Raw genomic sequence first — 22846 nt, forward strand, 5'->3', positions numbered from 1 at the left:
AACATCCATCAGGTTAAGAAGCAATCCATGGATTAATGGTTAATGAAGTCATGTTTACTATAGCTGCTCTGAAGTTCATTGTACCTTTCCTTTAGCAAATGATCTCCTCAGCAATTTGGCCAATTCTGTCTCTGTAACTTTGGCTGGAATAAACCAGCACAGTTAAGGCTGAAAAATTACCAAAGGTGAATTTTCACTGCTTTCCTGCTACTTATGAACGACCATCCCACATCAGTACCAAAAATTTGGTACTTTTGTAGGTGTGTAGAAAGTTATTCTACTCACTATTATCCTTCTGCATAGTGCGCAGGCCATAGCTGAACAGAAAGACACCACTACATGCTCTGCCTTGAAAAGGTGCAGTTCGTGCAAAATGAAGCAACCAGGCTTCTAGCCGCTGAACCTGTGCCGGTTGCTTAGGGGGCACAGCTGAAGATGTTGGTATTCACTTTTAAAGCCTTAAATGGTCTAGGGCCTGAATACCGATAGGATTGTGTCTCCTGATACCAATCTAACTGTTTAGCTCAGCAGAAATGGCCCTCTTGAAGATGGCTGCATTGTCAGAGACTTCTCACTCTGGCACGTGGGAGAGAGCTCCTCTAGCGCTGCTCCCAAGCCATGGAGCGCATTTCCTCAAGAACAGTTTTTGGCCAGACTTTCTCAACATTTAGATCTGTAAATAGGCATCTCTGTCATCAGACTTTTCACTGTTATATGAGTTCATTTTATTGTTAGATTTAATTTATATTCTTAACTTTTTATATTCTGCTTCTGTTTTTAAATTTTGTTTGTGGCTTGAGCGCTTGCCAGAGTACAAAGGTGGGGTAGAAAGAGACAATTTACACTTTGGAATTTGTATGCTTAGCAAAAATGCACAATTTGCCCTTTTTATGGTTAGTTGTTTTACTCTATCATTAAAAAAAGTCCACATCTTGGTTTTTAAGCAGTTAAATTTACTGAAGTAAATTCCAGTTACATCAGGAGTCAATTTCACAATTCATTCTTTCCAGTTTCATAATCCCACACACTTTTCCAGTGTGGACAGAAATTTGCCTGTTTGGTTTCCTCTGCTGCTTCGCTGTAGCTCTTTCAGTTTTGGCAGAAAGCCTCAACAATCTTCCACCAGACTTTGAACCTTTCCCAATTGCTAAGTCATCCTTGAGCTGGCAAAAAACCATACCTGCATAAGATCTGCCGATCCCATCGCTAATCCCTATCCTGCTTTTGTTTCAAGTCACTGCAATCCCTTGATTTCTCTCCAAGGCAATGGGGGACAATGCTCAGCAAATTTTACACAACTTGAGGCTTCACTTGGATGGTGTCAGAATAAAAGAGAAAATATTATTTTAACAGGTACCTGGTATTTAAATGTCATCATCATAATTTATTTTGGTCATTGACCGACACAATTTACATTCAATACTAAAATTAAAATCGTTCCATTGTGCCAATAGTCTAATCTACAGATTATAAGAATAGCTAACATTTTTTAAAATTAATTTTTATTAAATAAGTTTTTTACGAAGTAAAAACAATACACATTTAAAGAAAAAAGAAAGAAAAGAAAAAAGTGGTAAGCAAATAGGAAAGAAATGAAAGAGAAAAGAGAAAAATCAAAAAGATATAAAGGAGGGTCTTCTGATCTTCTTTACAGCAGTTATAAATGCATTTATATTTTATCCTGTCTCTCTCTAAGGTTATATCATGGCTCCCTTCTTTCCATATTCTATCCTTTTTAATCATCAAACCCATAAGTCATAAGTTCATTTTTTTCCATTTTCAGCAAAAAGTCCATAAAGAGTTTCCAGTCACTAACAAATGTAGTTATTGTCTTTTCCCTAATCAAACAAGTCACTTTTGCCATTTCTGCAAATTCTGTCATCTTCACCAACCATTCCTCCATTGTGGGTATTTCAGTCTTTCCAGCTTTGTGCTTATAGTAGTCTCGCTGCCGTTACCATGTACAAAAACAATTGTCCTTATCAATCAAGAATAGCTAACATTGAAGGTATTCAGGTATGGATGACTTCAGCCTGTCTCACTCATGGGCTGGGAATGAGATGAAGGCAGTGTCATGGCGACAAGGCATAAAAAAGATTTGCAAGAGAATGTTTGTGCTGTGATTAGGTGCAAGCAGGGAAACACCCATAGAATGCAGCAAAAGTCCTTTTTAAAAATCTTAGTGATTTTATTTCTCTGTGTCAGAATTGTTTAAGGAGGGGAAGAGCGATTGGTGGATGTTTTCCCAACAGCAAAAATCCACCTATCTCTGCCCTTTAACATGTGCTGTCAGACAGCCTTGTATCCAGGCAGAGTAGACAGCAGCTAGACAGTGTTTCTCAACCTTGGCAACTTTAAGATGAGTGGACTTCAACTCCCAGAATTCCCCAGCCAGCATGGCTGGCTGGGGAATTCTGGGAATTGAAGTCCACTCATCTTAAAGTTGCCAAGGTTGAGAAACACTGAGTTAAAGGATACAGCAAATTATGCTGATATTGGGGAGGTTTCCTCACAGACAGAAGAAAACTGCGGCTGTCCTGTGTGTGCTCTTCCTTCCCCTACATTTCTAAAGTCCTCGAATAAACCACTATTCCTTTTCTATAAATGCATGTATGTCTAAACATGTTCTTTACTTTACTTATTGCCACCCTACCTCCCTATCTGAGTACTCGCTGAAGTAGAAAGTCAGGGTATAAGTGAACTAATAAGCTCTCGGGCAAAATCCACACTTCACGATAAGACTGAAAAAAGGAAAAGAAGCCACCAGAGGTCGTCAGAGTCCGCTTTACAGCCGGCAAGCTCTTTCCACCCAACTTTTCTCTGGAACTACAACTCCCAGAAGCACCAAGACGTCCCGTGACGATAGGCGTCCCCTGTTCGGATTGGCTCTGGAGCGGCAAGGGGAGGCGCCTACTTTCTCCCGCGCTCTCCCGCTTGCCGCGACCATGGCCGGTTTCGACCCCGGCTCCTTGCCTGACTTGCTGCGCCTCTATTACCGCCGCCTCTTCCCCTTTGGCCTCTACGGCCGGTGGCTGCGCTACGGAGACGGTGAGGAAGGGGCCCGGCGCTTCGGGCGCCCAGCGGGGCCGGCGGGTGGGGGGGCGGGCGCGCGCGCGGCGCAGGAGGAGCCGAAGGGAAGGTCCGCGGGAAGCCGCTCGGTCGCTCGGGACGTGCGCGCCTCTGAGCATGTGCAGAATTCGGCTACTGAACACGCCACTGCTGTGAGATTGGGAGGGGGGAGCTTTAGGAGGGTCAAGGGACGTTAACACGCTTTTTTTGATCTTTTATGGTAAGGATGGACATGGGTGTTCCGAATGAGGGTGTTTCGCAACAAGTGCACACCGGATTTCTTTACGGTGTTTAACTACGTGGATGAGTTCAGTAATGCAAGACATGCTGGTGGCTTTTTCCAAAAGACTTAAATTGATTCACGAAGCAGGGAACAAAGGAGAGGCACTGTATCTTCTGAGTACCAGATACTGGGTGCCCACCAGATAGAAAGTGTGTCATTTAAACTGGATTTTGCAGAGAGTATTTAGGAAGAACATTTTCAAACACATGCTACAAAAGAAAGACCAAATGTGGGGGGAAGCAAAGTTGGTTAACAATTGTAAAGCGTTCTACAAGGCTTCTTGTAACTTTGAAAAGTTGTAAGGCTGGATTGGAAACAGCTCAGAAAGAGGAACCCAAACAATGTGGTCTCGGCTTGAAGTACAGGTACGATCAATTCTTCTCTACTATAGTACAGCTCTTCCAGTCTGCATTCTTTATCGTTATCAGCCAGGATGTAGAGGAGCCCAGAAATGACTTTGGAGAAGGTATTAGCATTAGCAAATTGTGAGCTTGATCTGAACAGTAAGAAAGCATGAGGAAGAAACTTGCCCCACTTGACTCTCTTTGGTATAAGCGCTGTCAGGCTTTCAAGATTCTGTTATTATAACCCACCGGTACAGGTAGTCCTCACTTAATGATCACAATAGGGACCGGAAAATTAGTTGTTAAGTGGGGCGATTCAGTGAGCTATGCCCGATTTTGTGACCTTTTTGGCAGCGATCATTAAGTGAATCACTGCAGCTCTTAAGTGAATCACACGGTCATTAAGCGGATTACACAGTTCCCATTGATTTTGCTTGCCGGAAGCTGGCTGGGAAGGTCACAAATGGCAATCATGTAACCCTGGGATGCTGCCCAGATCGCAATCGTGACTGCGGGGGTGCTGCGACAGTTATAATAAGCATGAGGACCAGTTGTAAAGTCCCTGGGTTCAGCACTGTTGTAACTTCGAATGGTCACTAAATGAATAATGTTCTACTATGAAGCCAAAGTGGGATTGTTTGTTTTCCTTTCGTAGTGTCAAAAAACTATTTTCAGCGACGGGAATTCTCATTCACACTCCGTGATGATATCTATGTGCGATACCAGTCTTTCAACTCCCCACAGGAATTGGAGAAAGAGATCCAAAAAATGTGTCCATATAAAATTGATATTGGAGCTGTGTATTCACACAAGGTATGGAATGGAATACTTTGATATGAAGCAGGCTTCCTCAGCCTGATGTCTACAAAATCTAATCAAACTATGATTCCCAGAAGTCCCTAGAGCACTGTTTCTCAACCTTGGCAACTTTAAGATGTGTGGACTTCAACTCCCAGAATTCCCCAGCCAGCACACTGGCTGGAGAATTCTGGGAGTTGAAGTCCACACATCTTAAAGTTGCCAAAGTTGAGAAACGCTGCCCTAGAGCATCCAGGCATATCTGGAGGCTGGCATTTAAGGAAGGCTGCTGTTGCACAATAGAGTTATTAATGGTCTGTAAAGATATTTAATACCAGCAAGCTTTGTCCATCAGGTAGTATCAGTATTATTTTGAAACTACCATATGCTCGTGGATAAGCTGAGAATTTAGGTGCCAAAATACACCCAAAAAATTGGGTTTGGCTTATCCACAGATGGTCTTATTCTTGAGCATATAGCAATGATGTTGAACCTTTTGGGCCTGCCATGTCAAAAATTCAGAAAATGCCTAAACTTGACTCTGCTGGTGTGTCACCACCACCCACCACCCTGAACAAAAGAGAAACAATTCTTTACATATTAATTTATTTAAAAAAATACAATCCAATCATGTGTGGTGCTATGTATTATATAAAGAAACATCAAATAATTACAAAAATGAAATATGAGTAAAACAAACTCAGTTTCTTCAGTAACTCAAATAGGGAGAATAGTTGTTGTCAGGTGTTAGTAAATGCTGGCATGTCACCTTTGACACGTGTGTCATAGGTTTGCCATCGCTGGTACATACAGTAGGTTTTTCCCTCAGTTTTTTCCCTGAGTATATCCCATATATACTCCCAGATAAGCCTGTCTGCAGATAAACAGACCCTCGAATTTTTAACCAAAATACCATTAAAAATGTACCACCTGTGGATAAGCCAATTGTGAAAATTAAAACATACGAACATTTTGAGAGTCGGCTTATCTGCGGATGGGCTTATAACGAGTATATACAGTATTTCTGACAGATTTCTGTGTTATATTCAAGCATCACATTAAGACTTGGTGTGACAATGCTTGTTTGACCGACTCTGGCTTTATTTTTGCTCCACTCCTGTACTTCTTACGGATTATTTTGAGATTTGCATGGATCAAGAACAAATCAGGAAATCAAAAACTATCATAATTAGTTCATCACGTTAAGCCGCTGTTGTAACCAGTAGCCAGCAATAAACTGTGATTTACTGCCCTAAAAAAGTAATGAAAGTAAGCCATTCATGAAGCCCATTTGAACGTAATGCTAAACCAAAACAAACCACAGAATCAGCTTTACAATTCTTGCTGATGTTACTAATGTGTTAAATCTGTGGTGATTAACAGATGAAAGCTGCCTTTGTGTGTTGCCAGAACATCTGTGTGTTTATTACTCACAAATATATTAGGACACATAGAGAAAGCAGGCATTTGGTAGTACCCTAATTAACCTTTTATAATCTTAATACAAGAATTTAGAAAAGGCTTTGCAGTCATCTTGTATAATCTTGCAATATTTATCATTCCTTATGACAACTTATTCCCATATTTCAGTTGGAGGGAATAGTTTCCTCAAACAATTGTTATTCAAGGAGCCAGTGACTCTGAAAAATCTCTTTGCAGCCATTCCTGAATACTGCCTGTCCAGACCTCGAGACTTTCCTCTGAGATTTGCCATTTGAGTGGCTAAAAATGACTTGAGAGCACACCAGTGGCCAAGCATTTTTAAACAAAGAATTGCAGAAGCCTGAAATGTTATGAAGCAATGAAATTTAAGTTATAAACTACAGTAAGATGTTATTACTCGAGCTAATTCTGGGTTGCTTTTGTTGTTTCTTGCAGCCTATCCAGCATAACACTGTTCACATGGGTGCTTTCCAAGCTCAGGAGAAAGAACTGGTGTTTGATATAGACCTGACAGATTACGATGATGTTAGGCAATGCTGCAGGTACCTTTATCTTTCTGGGATAATGATTTGATATTCATTAGCCAGTTTGTAATGGGGAGAGTATTGCACACGGAGAACATGATGTGCTGTACTTGGGTCTATAGATCTTTGAAATGACCCTTCCTGGCAAAGCCTCTATTCCTCTGAGCTACAAGAAGGTTGGTTCTCTGAACAATAAAGAGGGCCGTAGGGCCACTTTGAGCCATAGCGTTGTAAATACTTCTCAAAAGCAAACCCCACTGCACATCTTTTCAAGCAAACATATGAGGGATTGTTGTATCTGATTTCAAACTTTATGATTTATTACAATTTTATGACAACACGCAGGAGGCAAGATAATAAAAATGGCTGCCTGTGTTGCCAGTAGCATCTAGGAATCTGAGATCTTCCCGTTCTGAACAGAGAGTTCTCATTCCCAGCTATGTTTATCTGTGTTTGTTTTTAAAATCTCAAGGTAACAATTCTGCCACACACAAGCTGTCCAAGACAGCTTGAAAATAATGAAGGTATTTGTTTTTAATTCCAAAAAATCGTAATATTGTGACTAACTGGAATTGGTGGGAAGGCATCCTTGTTCTGCTTTTCTGTCTTTTTTCTTTTTTTTAATCAACATGTTTTAGTCAACATATGCAACCCAAACCAGTGCATGTGTACTTGGAAATAAAGCTCATTCTGATTAGTGCACTTACAGGTAAGTATGCCTAATGGTACAGCATGAATTGCCTAAATTATAGTGTGGCACTGCAAATCCCATCTTCACTATTGGCCATACTGATGGGATGGAAGAGAATTCAAGACTGTACTGACTGTAATTTTTACATGATCTTGTAAGTTCCCTTCATGACACACCTAGGAATTGTCTTGTCTTCTTCAGCTCTGCAGACATCTGCTCCAAGTGCTGGACTCTCATGACAATTGCCATCCACATCATAGACCGAGCCCTCGTGGGTAAGTGGCTTATAGCCATCTGATCCCCGTGGCCAGGCTGTCCAGTCTACCCCTCTTCCCATTCCAAAGCTAGAATATGCCTGCCTTTGGGAAGCCTAGAAGTATCTCAGGAATTATTTGATTTCTTCAGCCCTCTTGGCTGCTGAAGGTGCTTAGCCTAAGGAACAAAGAAGACATGTCTTTGTATCAAGAAATTCCCATCCTAAAGAGAGAGGATGGGGAAACTTTAATATATCTATGGTAAAAAATTTAAATTGTGTTCCATGTTGCAAGTTGACATTAATGGTGAGTCATGGAGAGGTAGGATGTACAGAGGCTTCATTCTATAGTTCCCTTGCGTATTGCAGCAATGGAAGACCTGGGTCTCCCCCAGACATCCCTCCAAAACATCTTATCGTCCAAGTGCAATTTTTAATATGGTAAGAAAATTATTAACTGCATGATGTCAGGCCTAGCCCAAGGAACTCCAAGAGACAGTGCAAATTCAGTCCAGTTATGTTTATTAGCTACAACCTCTAGCAAGAATCTTCCCAGACTGAAACCCCATCTCCCAAGCCAGCCAGCCACAACAGTGTGAATTCCTCAGGGAGGTGCCAGTCGCATCCTCTTGTTCCTCCCACGCTCTTCTGGGGAGCTAAGAAAATGTTTATCTCCCTGAGCCTGGCCTTCATAATTCCATTCCATCACAATGAGGAGTAATCATATGGACTATATGTCTTTAATTTAATGTAAAATTATATCAAGGTTAATTTATTCCTAGCCTCCCACTCCTTACTCTTGGTTCTGCACAGTTTTAGGAGAAACCTATAGAAGGTTGTGTGCCCATTTTATATGAGAAAGAAGAATAGATTTTGGCTCATGGCCATCAGAGTCATCATGAACAGGTATGATGTTCTTGGAAAGTGGCTAATCCAGGTTTCCCTAGGTTGGTTCCCCTTTGGAACTGTGGGGTTTCAGCTTCTGTAGTCATGCTGGCTGAAGATTATTGGAGTAGAAGTCCTAAGACATCTGAAGTGCACCAGGTTGAGGAGGGTTGACCTAATCTATTGCTTTACAATAGGAAGGATTAGTAGATCCAGTTCAGTAGATATGTACCAAGCAGTCTTCAGTTTGGGGCATTCCCTGGGTTTTCTTTGCAGTTCTCAGCTGTTACATCCTTCAGAACATGTAATCTTAGCTCCCATCTGAAGAAGGATGCTTCTGCCTGTTGTTGAGGGGAGCACACCACTTCTGGTGACTATGTGAACATGTCAGGGTACATCGTTTACTTGGCAAGAGTATTTCATTGCCACCTTCTAGGACTATCTTGTCTTTCCAGACTAGTCCCAGGATTTCCTGGTGGCCTCCCATCCAAGTGCTAACGAGGTCCAACTCTGCTTAGATTTTCAAGATCAGCCAGAGTCAGTCAGGTGCTGCTGCCTTTCTGATTTGTAAAGAGCTGCGTGGTCTCCTCCCACTGACTCTCCTCACAGGTTTCACAGCAGAGAACAATGCACGTCTTCTTTTAAATAGCCATATTTAGTGGTATTTTAATATTTATGAGTTAATTTTATTTATTCAAACGTTTTTCTACTGTTTCCCATTTTAAAAAAATCTTGAAGCAGTTTATAATAAAAATCAAACAAAACAGAAGATAAAATATTACAGTAAAATGTTGCAGAAATATGCAAAATAAGCTATAAATAAATAGTAAACCAACTACTAGCATTTGTGTTTGTTTTTGTTATTAGGGATCCAGCATTGTTTTGGGTCAGAGATGTAGCCTTGTGGCTATAGCTATAAGCAAGCTGCTATTTTCTTTGACCTGTTCACATACATTGTGCTAAGCCATGGTTTTAACCACAAATAAGCCATAATTGTTGGGTTCATGCAACTCATTCTATCAAGCCATAGTTTACAAATTCCCATAGTTTGATTCACAGATTGTACTGAACAAAATAAATGTAAATGTTTAGAGCGCTATGTTTTGTTTGATTTTCTTTTTCCTTGGTGGTCTAAATGGTGTATTTTTTGCTTTTTTTCTGCCCCTGCAGAGGACTTTGGTGTTCAGCATAGGCTGTGGGTGTATTCAGGACGCAGAGGAGTCCATTGCTGGGTGTGTGACGATTCTGTCCGGAAGTGGTCTTCGACTCTCCGCTCTGCCGCAGTGGAATATCTCTCCCTAGTCAAGGTATGATCCTGTAGCCAGAGGGATGGCTTCTTGAAACAGTGTGACTACACTTTGCAAAGAGGTCTGCAGTGGGTGGGGCCAGGGTAAAACCTCTCCCAAATAACCAAACGGCTGATACAACTCAGGAAACCAGTTTTCCAGCTCTGAAGTGGCAGGTTTTACCAGCTGCACTATTGATTTTCACCCGGCACCGATTTTTGTCAGTGCAAGTAGCGTAGATGCTAGGAGAACAAAACAGCAGCTCGGGAGCTACCTGTAGCTCTTGAGCCCAGATTACCTATCCATCATTTATGGAGGGAAATAGGTAGACCTTCACACTGAAAGGGTACGGGAATTAATCACCCACAAGTACAATCTTGGCAATAGGCTGTTATATCAGAGCGTGCGTCTGGAAAGAGGAAAAACAGTAAATGGAAGTGCTATTGATTTACTTACGTTATTTTTAATCCATTCTTCAGCCACAAAGATTCCCAGAATGGATTATAGATCCGTAAAAACTCTGCATTTCCTATCCTCACTCTTTCAAACTGAAAAGAAAGCACACAAAAAGAGAAAATGGGAGAGAAGAAGAAAACATGAAAACAAGAGAAGGAAATTCTTATTATAATAAAGTTCATAATATCTGTTGTAATGCATTGTTGGTATTTTTATCACAGCTACTTAGAATGGAAATCTTTCAAGGAGAGGTTTTCTGCCTCTTTAATTGTTTAATGGGAAAAGCAGAGAATCAGTAAATTGGAGCCAGAAATGTGTTCTTTTGAAATCCTGGGCCATTGGCAAAAAAGTAAGAAGTCAATAGAAAATGTGAGAACCTTGAGGAGGAGCAATAAGATTATGAAATAGCTGCCCGTGTGAGTGCAGTTCCACAGGTTGGATGCTTGGTTACACCGCTGTCACGTGAACCTGTCATTTTGTTCTTATTTGAGACACAGAGAAATAGCCCATAATGTGCTAGGCCAATATGGCTTGTTTAGTTTTGCCTTGGCACAATGTGAGTCTAGCCACCTCTATTTTCAAAACCATTGATACAGTTTTATACAGTGCAGTGTGTGACTCCAGCCAGTTTATTCAACAAATCAAGGCTTAGCACAATGTATGAATCAGTTCAGTGCGTTCTCCATGTTCAGGAATCAGTGTAGATCTTTTCTGTTCTCTCCCACTTCCTGCATATGTTGTTTAGATTTCTCAGTGCAAAATGCTGTTTGCTTAGCTGTTAGCGCTACCCTTTAAATTAAAGGCAATTATATGCCTTATCAGGTTGACCAGATGTACAGGAAGATGAGGCTCCAATATTTTTAATAATGGGGTGGAAGAGGGCATTCTTAGCACTTGTGCAAATCAGAAAATATGGACTTTTAAATATTGCACCTTCCCTATCCCTGTTAAAGGTACAGGACTCCAGCAGATGCTTTCAGTCCTAACCATTTCACCAGCAAATAATTAAGTGCATCAATCATGGTTAATCTGGTGCCTGAGGCTGCCATTTCTTGATTCTCCTAGGCAGAAACAATGTGAAACAATTCAGTATGTTCTCTTTGTTCAGGAATCAATTTCCAAACTAAGGAAATGCTGGCTTGCTGGCTAGTTGAAGTTTACCCTTAGCTCCTCCTCCAGGCCACTGTGAAGGTTTTTTAATGTTGATCCTGATGCTGAACTAAGTTGGTGGTCCCATAAGGGGCAATTGAAATGTCGGGACGAGAGGCAAGCAAGGCAGAAGATTCAGCACAATGTCCCAATTCTGGGACATGTGTAGCCAAAAGAGCCATTAAGAGTTTCATCTTCAAAGAAGAGGAAAGCAGGCATAAACAGACTCTAACTTTGCTTCTCCTTGAACGTTTCTAGGGTGGTGAAGGAACCATCAAGAAAGTGACCCTCTCAGATAACTATATTCATCCTTTCATCAGGTCAGTTAATGCAATATTTGGGTTTGCAACATGTGCAGGTACTATGAAGTGGAACTTTGTGCCTTCCAGCTTCCAATTAAAAGCTATTTAACAACACTAGGAATGGGGAGCCTTGAGCCTTCCAGATGTTGCTGAATTACAACTTCCTTATTTTGGGCAATGATAGCTGGTACTGTTCAACAATATTAAGAGGCCGTGAATGCCCCACTCCAGGCTGAAGCAGCTTTGAACTGAATTGAGAATCGCTAAGGTATAAGCAAGCATGGTCTAAGCAGGAGCTTAGTCTCACTTGGAGTCAAGTGGCATCAAGTCAAATAAAGAAGTATAAAGAAATAAAGCACGCTGCATTGTGGCTGTATGAATCAGAAGGATAGATGCCATTCTTGATGTGGCTAAACAGCAGACCACCTACTGCAGCTGTCTGTTTTCCAACTCGGCTTCTGCTTTCTAGAGCAGGGGTCCCCAACCCCCGGGCCGTGGACCGGTACCAGTCTGTGGCCTGTTAGGAACTGGGCCTCACAGCAGGAGGTGAGTGGCGGGCGAGCGAGCGAAGCTTCGTCTGTATTTACAGCCGCTCCCCATCGCTCGTATTACCACGTGAGCTCCGCCTCCTATCAGATCAGCAGCGGCGTTAGATTCTCATAGGAGCACGAACCCTACTGTGAACTGCGCATGCGAGGGATTTAGGTTGTGCGCTCCTTATGAGAATCTAACACCTGATGATCTGAGGTGGAGCTGAGGCAGTGATGGTAGCCCTGGGGAGTGGCTGCAAATACAGATTATCATTAGCAGAGAGGTTTGACTGCACAGAGACCATAATAAATTGATTGCTTGCAGGCTCATATCAAAACCCTATCATGTAATGCACTTGAATCATCCTGAAACCATCCCCCCCCCCCAGTCTATGGAAAAATTGCCTTCCACAAAACCAGCCCCTGGTGCCAAAAAGGTTGGAGACCGCTGTTCTAGAGGACGCAGTGACAAAACTTAGTGTAGATTCTGAAATTTGTAACCACAGGAAAGCTTGTTGGCTATTCCTGGTAACCAAAAAGGGTGACTTATTTAATGCCATCCTGATGATGACTCTGATTTGAATGAGCAGGTGGATAAAGGTCTCCAGGCAAAGATATGAATGTGCTGGTTAAAATCTTTTGTCTAATTCACCCGATGCTGAGATGAAGAAACTATCTCTTCCCCTTAGACTTACATTTTGGATTCTCAGATCATATGTACTGTTTAGCACTTCTTATGTTACTTTATTGCATATGCACACAGGTTCTGAAAGAAGTGCTTAGCATACTGTCAAAAACTGCACAGTAAAGTCTTGCTCTTTCCATGCCTTTTCGTCCTCATACTTGAAGGTAGTTTTGCTGTAGGATTGGGCCATGCTGCTTTGCACACCCTGTAATGCTATAAAGTCTCCAGTTTCAAGCAGGAGCAAACTAAATGCTAATGAGAGGATTTCAGCAGAAGCTGTTTTATTTTTCTCTGCATGAGAAAGTTGCATGTGCCTGAAGTTCCCTCTCTTACAAAGTTTTAAAACATTCAGGAGCCATTTGTCTTCTTGATGCTCTCCTCTCTTCTCTTTCAGAGCATCATTGGATGTGGTGACACGTTACTTCGAAGAATATGCTCTTGTTGGTCAGGACATTCTTGGAAATAAAGAGAAATGTGAAAAAGTGCTAGCTTTGGTTCCAGAGAATATCTTTTTGGGACTGTGAAAGACCTAAGGAGTATAGATTGTACAAAAATAGGCAAAGAACAGTTTTGTATGACTATCTGGCCACGCTACCCATAAACAGTCAAGACAATGTATAAAACTTAATCCAGATATCTACAGACAACCATCTGGGTTGCTACAGTAGCCAGGAAGTAGAATGATTTCTAACAGAGTGTAATAAACCCCCATTCCCTCAAAAAACCCTCATCAACACAGAACCATTAACTATTAATCCCTGGCTAAGGCCTCTTTCAGGAAGGTTGGGCAGGACGAAGCAAGCTTCTTGGTGGGAAACATGTTACCCTCCAGATGTTAAGCTACAACTTACAAGCTGGCATAGAGATGATGGGAATTGTATTTTGGCAACAACTGGAAGACTAATGGTTCCCTACCCATATCCTAGAAGGAATCAGCTCCTAGGATAACCTTCGCCAATTATTTGTGGCAGTAGAACAGTATGTTCAGATAGAAAGGGTCAAGAATAATCAGGCCTGTCCTTTTCCTGCTGGGCTTATTTTCTTACTGAAGAGAGTTTTTCCAGGGGGGCTGCTCCAAAATGGGACATGCCCACATGCACAGGAAATAGCAGACTCTGTTCTGCCACCTCAGCACTCTGCCTTTTTCTTCTCAACTTATTTAGTAACACACATAGACAAGGTTTCTGTACAGTTTAAAGCATCAGTTCTAAGCAGACTTAATTGCAACGAAGTCCCATGGAAATGGACTCGAGGATGCAGATGCATTATGAGACCTGTTTAAGCATGACCTTTGTCTGTGTAGACAAAAACTCAAGGATCAGTGAGGAACCCATCATCTTAAAGTGAAGAAAGAATCTTCACATTTACAGCATGATGGTCTGCAGGGAGGAATCTTACTATACATGCAGGCGGGTTCTGCTTAGGGGGAAGCCTTTGCATATCCACTAGGGGAGTGTCGGAATGAGCGTCCAACGGTAATATCCAAATGACACCTGACATCCATTATTTTGTTCTGATATCTGACTTAATTAGAACCAATTTGCTTCTGAAGTGGGCACATCAGATGTACGTAAGGCACGGAAGACTTACATGCAGGTCTTTTTGAAAGAAGGCAGAGCTGTTCCCCTGGGGGGGGGGCACATATATCAGGAAGTTAGCTATTTTGCTTCAGAGTCTAACCTTGAAAGTCCTTAGCAATTCTGCCACCAGACCGAGATGAACTTCGGAAGGAATTCCATAAAAAGCACAATTCAGTGCAGCGCTGGGAAGTTCTGGAAAAAAAGGTGAAGAAAATAGTATATACATATTTGACAGTGGGAGTAGAACTTTGTTAATAGTGGGACTCCAATTTTAGTGTAGTGCTGAAAAGGCCAGTAACTCAAGACTGGGGAACACTTTGCTATCAAACCCTGGTGCTTCTGCCTTGTGAAGGTGCCCTGGATTTTGGGTGCAGACTTTTTGAGTCAAGGGCTGCTTTGGGGTCTTTGGAAACCAATAAAATGAGAGTAGTTATAACAGGAAGTGATGATGATATGTAAATATGTAAATAATTAGTAGTAATAGCAGTAGTACAGGAAGTCTTTGCTTTGTATGCAAAACACCCAAGTTTCAGTCTGCAGTGCCTCCAAGCAGGAAGGAGAAAGACTCGCTTGAAATCCCAGAAAAGCAATAAACTGGTTTGCCTGGGCAGTACTGAGTAAGATAAACCTGGGCAGTTGTCTTGATCTAGGGCAGTTTCCTCTGCATTAACCCTTTTCTCTCTCTCATTCTGAAGAAAATGCTACACACTGAAAGGGAGATTATGTTGCAATACTGCTTTCCCCGCCTGGATATGAACGTTAGCAAAGGCATCAATCACTTGCTGAAGAGCCCTTTCAGCGTTCACCCAAAGACAGGTAGGTCAGCTGCTGCCCTGTGTTCCTGCATTTTTCCTTTTGATAGAAATCCGATGGGAGCGTATAATGATGGAACGTTGAAGCTGGATGTGGAAACTCAGGGAATCCATTTCACCCATGAAGATTAGTGCTTGATATTGAGCCTCTTGTTTTTGTTTTTTTGGGGGGAGGGTTGGTACAAATTTTATTAAAAGAGAAAATTTATTAAAATTTTATGTTTTAGAGAGAACATAAAAACTATCACAGACTAATACAGAATAAAGAAAACAAAGAAAAAATAGCAAAAAGAAAAGACAAAAGCATAAAAAAAAATAGAAAAAGCTTCTGATTTTCTTTGCAGCAAATATAAGTCTGATTACAAAGTTATCTCTTACTCTGTAAAAAAAAAAAAAAACTCACTTTTTTCTATTGTCTCATTTTTTCCTAATCATCAAAACCGCAAGTTATAAGTGCATTTTTTTCTGTAGTATGCAAAAAGTCCATAAGGGGTTTCCAGTCAGCCGTAAATGTAGATTCTGTCTTCTCTCTAATCGAAGAAGCCAATTTAGCAAGTTATCTCTCAGCCTGGCTTACTTTCAGGCTTCTTGGAAGATAAAATAAGGTAATGCTATATATGCAACATTGAGCATAGGGAACGGAGGATTTAAGCCTCATTAGTAACAATATATTGCTTTGTCCAACATACCAGTTATTCCTTCTGCTGGTTCTGAAATGTTCATTTCCCTGTTTATGTTTTCAGTTATGAGCAGCTGGAAGAAATAATGCTGCAATAATCAAATGTGAATTGATAGCTAAAAGTGTCAGTTGGTGGAAAATGGGTCCTGCATATAATAAGATATAACAATAACTATAGAATGGGCATGCTGTCCATGTGGGGTTCATGAGTTTTAATCAATATAAAGTAATATTTTAAAGTGAGAATCCTATTAGGCATTTAATAAATCCTATATTAGCATGTCATTTTAGGAAGAGCCGTTGGAATCCAAGAGCCAACCAACACTTAAGCGTGTTTTGGCTCTTCCGTGTTAAGAGGCTTAATCTTGGAGCTACTGTTCTGAGTTTCCCAAAATGCTCTGGAGTGATGCTTTAGCATGTGCTTTGGGTATAGTACAACATTAAAATATCACCTCCAACCGTCCTTCAAGTACAGCTGCTATCACTGCCTCCCATATGCCTGAGTGTTCAATTATTTGCCTGGATGAGATGACAAACTTATTCATGATAAGGAACAGAGCTGGAATTCTTAGTGGAGCAATAGAATGATAGAGCAATCTTACTGCTAGGGGAATAGCCACTTCTGAAGTTTTGTTAACTTGTGCTATCAAAAAGCAGAAAATAAGACAGGTTTTCTGGATCTCCTATCTCATTCCCCTTTCCTAGGTCTGACCTTTTAAGTGCATTCCCTCCCACTGACCAAGCCAAAGTGGAATATTTTCACCTTTCTAGGAGCATTTTGGGGAAACCAGGGGACTTTGCTTTGGATAGTTTCAAGATTCACATGTTCTCGAAACCCTGATCCTTTTTTATAAGTAAGTGGTACTGTGACACTACTGAAAAAACCTCCACGGGCCAAGATGGTGATATGTAGCACACTATGTGAAAATATTGCTCTCTCAATGCTATCTCCAATACGGAAGACTCAATGAGTCATCTTGTATTAATAGGAAAGGGTTGTGGGGCCCTGCCTTCAACTCCACTGATGCAAAGTGTTTACTCTGAATACCTGTGGCAGGAAGATAAAGACCTCTAGACACCAAGGATACTGAAAGTACAGCCAGTTTTCCAAAATCCAAAGAAGTTTCCATGTGGAGATTTGACCAGTTTGTGGAGCTGTTCAGAAGCGCAGTCCCTTGCTGCGTGCTTTCTCTCTTCCCACCAACAGCCTTTAAAGAGAGAGTAATGCTGCTTTTGGCCTTTTTCAGGGCGCATTTCAGTTCCGATTGACCTGAAGAAATTGGATGACTTTGATCCATTTGCTGTTCCCACTATAAGGTATGGGCCATCTCGTTGGAGTGAGTGACAAACTTGCACCTAGAAGGTGTAGGAATTGTATAGCGCCTACATTCACACATCACATTAAGCTATGGCTTCCTTATCCACAGTTTGTTGTATAATCAGCAGTTGGCTGGATTAAACCATATCCTCTGGTTTACACATCACAGTGGCTAGGTTCGCTCAGCAGTTCAAGCCAAAGAAGACCAAACACAATAACAATAAGATAGGTGTACCCAGCCAATTTCTTCAAGCATAAATCAGGAGCAGACTGATCAGCTCCACTGCATAAATTGTCAATTCACTGGACCCAAGCTCAGAGTGAAATAATCACAATCAATTTAGGCTGGCCAAACTCTGTGGGATTTCCAGTATTTTTGCTCTATTCCTTAGAGATATTCTATTCCTTAGAAATAGATTTGCTCTATTCCTCTTAGCCACCTCTGTCACGAGCTGGACATGATTGGGAAAGATGAAGGGAATGGAAAGGAAGCTGAAGGTCTGCCAGAAAGCTCTCGTAAAAGCAGAGGTGAGTGCTGTCGTGGGAGAGAGCTGGACAAATCTTCAGCCAGTTGCAGTCCTGTCCTGTTGACATTGGAGATGTGTGATCTCCATGATACATGGGTTGATATGGGGAGGAACAGGTTGAAATGCTGCATTGGTAACACTAAATTATGTAGAATTCCTCTTATTTTACACCCCTATAAAATATAAGTTATAGACCCCGCAAAATTATAGACCTGAAATGCTTTTAGTGCAGAGCTTTTTGGAACAGGATGCAACACTTAACTAAAATTATTTTCAGAGTGCCAAGGGCTCCAGTCAGCAAATTACTGATACTACTGTATGTCATTGGAATTGTGATTTTTAGATCATTTTCCCCTCTGTATAAGGAGCAAATAAAACCAAGCTTTATAGGAGCATCAAGCCCACTTGGGTTTTAACGCATTTCCTTCCTTCTGCTCCAAGTTGGTGGAACATCATGCTGTTATTATTTGCTGTTGAGTACCAGTGGTGCAGTTTCACTGCAAAAAAGAAGAACATGAGGTCCAGGGGCACACATCCTTAATTCAGTATAAGGAATATCGTAGTCTGTTTCCTCTCCTATGTATCCAGATGTTGAATTGCAGGGGAAGCAAGCATTTCTTTTGTGAGGGATTTGCTTTTCTGGGAAGTGTGTGAAGGGTAGACATTTGATGAAGGTTGTCCCACTCATTTTTCTTGTAGAAACAATTGTTATGAATGTACCTCAAGAATTTCTGTCGGGTCAACAGAAGTAAAGATGACTAATTCTCAAGCAGATGCAGTGGCTTATTTCCTCACCATTTCCAGTCTCCGTATTTTGTGAACTCTTTGAGGGACACTGTAATAAGGCAGCATAAAATGAAATAATAATAGTAATAAGCAGCATAGCAAAGCAGATGGCTTCTTGAGATGTAACACAGATCAGATTTCTGAAATGTTTAGAAAAATACAACAATTACATAATCAAGATCAAATCTGGCACGTCCTTGGGGTCAAACCAAGTATTCTTACATTTCTGATCTGGGAGCGAGTTTATCTCTGAATGGAGCAAATGGAGAGTTGGGACCCAAACTCACTCTATTAGTCTGCTTAAATAGATGAAATTTAAAAGAACTGAAAATAAAATAAGGTGAGTCTTTTCTCCTCCCCCCACCTTTTTTTTGTTTTTTTAAATAGATTATAAGAAAACCAGTCTAGCTCCATATGTGAAAGTCTTTGAACAGTTCGTGGAAGAAATGGAGAAATCTTACAAAGGACGTCTGAAAGATAGTGGTAAGGGCTTGCTTGAGTCAGAAGGATGTTAACTCCCCACCTCCAAATTGTTTCAGTGGCATCAGGGTAATGATAGTGACATGGGTGGCTATATAAATTGATACAATGAATAAACAAACCTTTTTGTCTTCATTATTGGCTACTGTGAATGGAGAGAGAAGCTGCATTCACACATTGCACTAAATATAAAATAGCTTTTTTGAACTCGGCATTATACTTTGTAAACAGTATGATGTGGGAATCCAGCAATTATGGCTTAATTAAACTTGGTTAAGCAATCTAGGACTTACTTCAAGGTGTGAACTTGGTAGTTGTATAGCAATGTGAGGAAACATTGTATTATGTATTACAGAGCAAGGATGTCAGCTTGAGGTTATTTGAGGTAGAAACTCTTAGCTTGTGTATGCATGACATACTGAATCATAGATAGTCAATTTTGCAGCTGTGTGGGTTGCGTAAATCATACAATCAGTTTATGGTTCAATGTTACCATGTTAGCTCAGAACACTTGGATAATTAAATCATCAAGAGAGAACAGCTATACAATCCTGGGAAAGGATGGGTCTGCTTTAAAGAGCTGCAAAAAGGTGCTATATTTGCAATCCCGCACACACTAAAGCACATTTTTGGAATTTAGTCCAAAGCATTGCATAGTCATTGTGTATATAGTTTGGCTTCAAGTGACGAGTACTTGCACCAGGGCCTAAATACACTCTGGTTGCCACTTATTGCCTATTGTGAAAAATTGTAGACATCTTCAAATCATTTGTGTTTTCACGTTTAAAGAAAAAAGACTTTTGCAGAATATCCCCCACTGCCTTCCATATTAGCAACCATCTGAAACAGCCTTTCCAGGTATGTTGGACTATAACTCCCATCAGCAGCCACGTCCTATCCATGCAGGAAAGGAATCTGTATCTTTCAGGCATTTGCAGATTGGGAATGGCTGATATAATCTGTTGTACAACATATGAAGTATCTTCACAGTATGTCTTAATAGTGTTTAAAATTGATTTTCCTTTTTTTTTTTTTTTTTAAGACATGCAGATGGATTTCTGAAGTTTTGAAGGCATGATGCATTGTCACGGTGCAATTTAATGTGGCCAAATAATTGTGTTCAACTGCAGCAGAACTCTTTTGACTTCTTTTGCTAGATTTGTTCACAAACCAGCCATTTACAGACACAGTCAAAACAGGCCTTTCTTGCTGAAGAAGAGGTGATAAAAGTGGTAATAGGCATTCAGGTACCAACAACTGAGCACAACATACAATAAATATTTGGTTTTGCATAATGTGGGAGTATAATCAATGGGATACGCATTTGCCAAACAGGAGACAATAAGGGTTTATATTGCATAATATGTTAACATACATGTGTATGTTTTATTTGACATAAAGTTGCAAAGAAATAACAGGTAGCTTTGACTGGTGCCTATGATTTTTAAGGATTACAGGTAGTCCTCGGTTTACAATGGCAATTGAGACTGGAATTTCCATTGTAAAGTCCAACCGCATCGCTTAGTGACAGCAATGCCTGCAGTCCCAGTTGCCATTGTTAACCAGATCCCACAGTTGTTAGGCAAGGCAACTTCCTGCTGGCTTCCCACAACCAAAGTCTGGGGAAGCCAGCAGGAAATTGGAAGTCCCAGTCTGGCAGGCAGGTAAGTGGCTGCTGCCAGTTGGGGGAGGGAATGCGTGGGGGTGTGGGGGAGGATCAGCAAGGATGTGAGGGAGGGCTGGGGAGAGTGCGAGGGAGTGTGTGAGAGGTGTGGAATGAGTCAGGGAGGGTGCACAGGGGTGTGCAAGAGGCATGGTCGGGGAGGGTGCGAGGGAGGCATGGCAAACATTGGGGAGGGTGTGCAGGGGTGTGCAAGTGGCTGGTAAAGTGTGAGTGCAGAAGGGCTAGGGGAGGATACATGGGTGGGGGAAACTTATCCCAGCGACTTGTGACCTTCCCTGCCAGCTTCCCCATTGACTTTCTAGGGAAGCCAGCAGGGAAGATTGCAAATGGCGATCATGTGATTGCAGGGTGCTGCAACTGGTTGTAAATGCAAACCGATTGCCAAGTGCCTAGATCACAATCACATGACTGCAGGGGTGCTGGAATGGCTGGAACTGAGAGGACCAGTCATAACCACTATTTGTTCAGTGCCATCATAACTTTGGTCACTGAACAAATGGTCGTAGGTCAAGGACTACCTGTAGACCTGATTTTTACCATCCAGTACCTCACTGAAAAGCTAAAGCAGCAGGTGGATTTTACCTCTATGCTGTGTGACTTTTCCCTTTTTCAAAGTAAAACTGTATGTCAGAGACTTCTAAAACCCAAACATACAAGCATTGCAAACTGGCTTTCAGATGACATCATCCTTGTTTTTAATCTGAATGTGATGTTATTATGTGGCAATTAAGATGTAAATGATACTCAAATGCAGTTACTAATAAGGGAAAAAATTAAATTTGGGCATTCTGTCCCATAGTTGCAGTGATTATCATAAAGCCATAGGAAGACCAGTAAGTCTCTGGGAGAACTCAGGAAATTGTTGAGAAGGATGCCTTATATCCATATATACATAACCTACCTATGCAGGATTCTTTACACTTGAAGCCAGATGTAATTTTATCCACTGACAATTTTTATATACACTATACTCCAGGGGGAGTGAACTCCTGGAGGTTCAGAGTAAAAACTAAAAACTGTTTTTAAAAAATTATATGCACATGCCCACAAACACAGTCTTTGCTGGACTAGTATACAACCATGGTATGGTAGAAAATCTGTCCATGGTTTAAAATCAAGTAAAATACAAGAGTAAAATGCAGTCTAATTAAATACATAAAAGTCAATCTTTTCAGCTCCATTTTACTGCCAATAAAGCAGCTCTCCCTAACCTAGTGCAGCTAGTTGTCCTTTAGTTTCTGTAATCCCCTAGCCAGATGAGAACTGGCCTGACACCTCTGGAGTGTTCCCTTCTCGGTTAGAGAAGGCTGCTGTAAAAGTTGGTTCTATAAATGTCTGTAAAAACTACAGTGCATTCGGAAAGTATTCATTCAGACCCCCTTCACTTTTTTCAATTTTGTTATGTTGCAGCCTGATACTACAATCGTTCAAATTCATTTTTTTTTCTCATTAATCTATACTCAGTACCCCATAACGACAAAGCGAAAACAGAATTTTAGAAATGTCTGTAAATTTATTAAAAAGAAAAAACTGAAATCTCACATTGGCATAAGTATTCAGACCCTCTACTCAGTACTTTGTTGAAGCACCTTTGGCAGCAATTACAGCCTCAAGTCTTTTTTGGTATGACACAACAAGCTTTGCACACCTGGACTGGGGGATTTCCTGCCATTCTTCTTTGCAAATCCGCTCAAGCTCAATCAGGTTGGATGGGGACTGTCGGTGGACAGCCATTTCCAGGTCCAGAAATGTTCAATAGGGTTCAAGTCAGGACTCTGGCTGGGCCACTCTAGGACATTCACAGGGTTGTCCCTAAGCCATTTCTGTGTTGACTTGGCTGTGTGCTTAGGATCGTTGTCATGTTGGAAGGTGAACCTTCAGCCCAGTCTGAGGTTCTGAGCGCTGTGGAACAGGTTTTCATTGAGGAGATCTCTGTCCTTTGCTCCATTCAGCTTTCCCTCAACCCTGACCAGTCTCCCAGTCCCTGCTGCTGAAAAACACCCCCACAGCATGATGCTGCTGCCACCACCATGCTTCTTACTGTTGGGATGGTATTGGGCAGGTGATGAGCGGTGCCTGGTTTCCTACAGACATAATGTTTAGAATTGAGGCCAAATAGTTCTATGTTGGTTTCATCAGACCAGAGAATCTTGTTCCTCACAGTCTGAGAGTCCTTCAGGTGCTTTTTTGCAAACTCCAAGCAGGCTTTCATGTGTTTTGCACTGAGGAGAGGCTTCCATCTAGCCACTCTGCCATAAAGCCCAGATCGGTGGAGGGCTGCA

At 41.3% G+C, this 22846-nt stretch overlaps 1 protein-coding gene across 1 annotated transcript; it reads left to right on the forward strand.

Moving 5' to 3' along the window:
• The first annotated feature begins 2906 nt into the window (after window positions 1-2906).
• Window positions 2907-20301, forward strand: PRIM1 (DNA primase subunit 1). Its single transcript, XM_088138111.1, has 13 exons — window positions 2907-3048; window positions 4352-4509; window positions 6373-6479; window positions 7354-7427; window positions 9461-9597; window positions 11440-11501; window positions 13093-13202; window positions 14406-14482; window positions 14974-15094; window positions 17017-17086; window positions 17524-17615; window positions 18788-18883; window positions 19923-20301. Exons 1-13 carry the CDS (start codon window positions 2946-2948, stop codon window positions 19940-19942), a joined length of 1227 nt encoding a protein of 408 aa, XP_087994237.1. The 5' UTR covers window positions 2907-2945; the 3' UTR covers window positions 19943-20301.
• Window positions 20302-22846: the final 2545 nt, after the last annotated feature.

The sequence above is a fragment of the Python bivittatus genome, unplaced genomic scaffold (genome assembly GCF_059951505.1).
Source record: "Python bivittatus isolate LINGU-HERP-01145 unplaced genomic scaffold, Pbiv_v1 ctg000220_np1212, whole genome shotgun sequence".
Lineage (NCBI taxonomy): Eukaryota > Metazoa > Chordata > Lepidosauria > Squamata > Pythonidae > Python > Python bivittatus.

Coding starts and splice junctions, on each gene's coding strand:
- PRIM1 (XM_088138111.1), top strand. CDS start 2,946: ATGGCCGGTTTCGACCCCGGCTCCTTGCCTGACTTGCTGCGCCTCTAT. Junction 4,510..6,372: donor GAGCTGTGTATTCACACAAG/GTATGGAATGGA, acceptor TGTTTCTTGCAG/CCTATCCAGCATAACACTGT. Junction 15,095..17,016: donor CAGCGTTCACCCAAAGACAG/GTAGGTCAGCTG, acceptor GGCCTTTTTCAG/GGCGCATTTCAGTTCCGATT.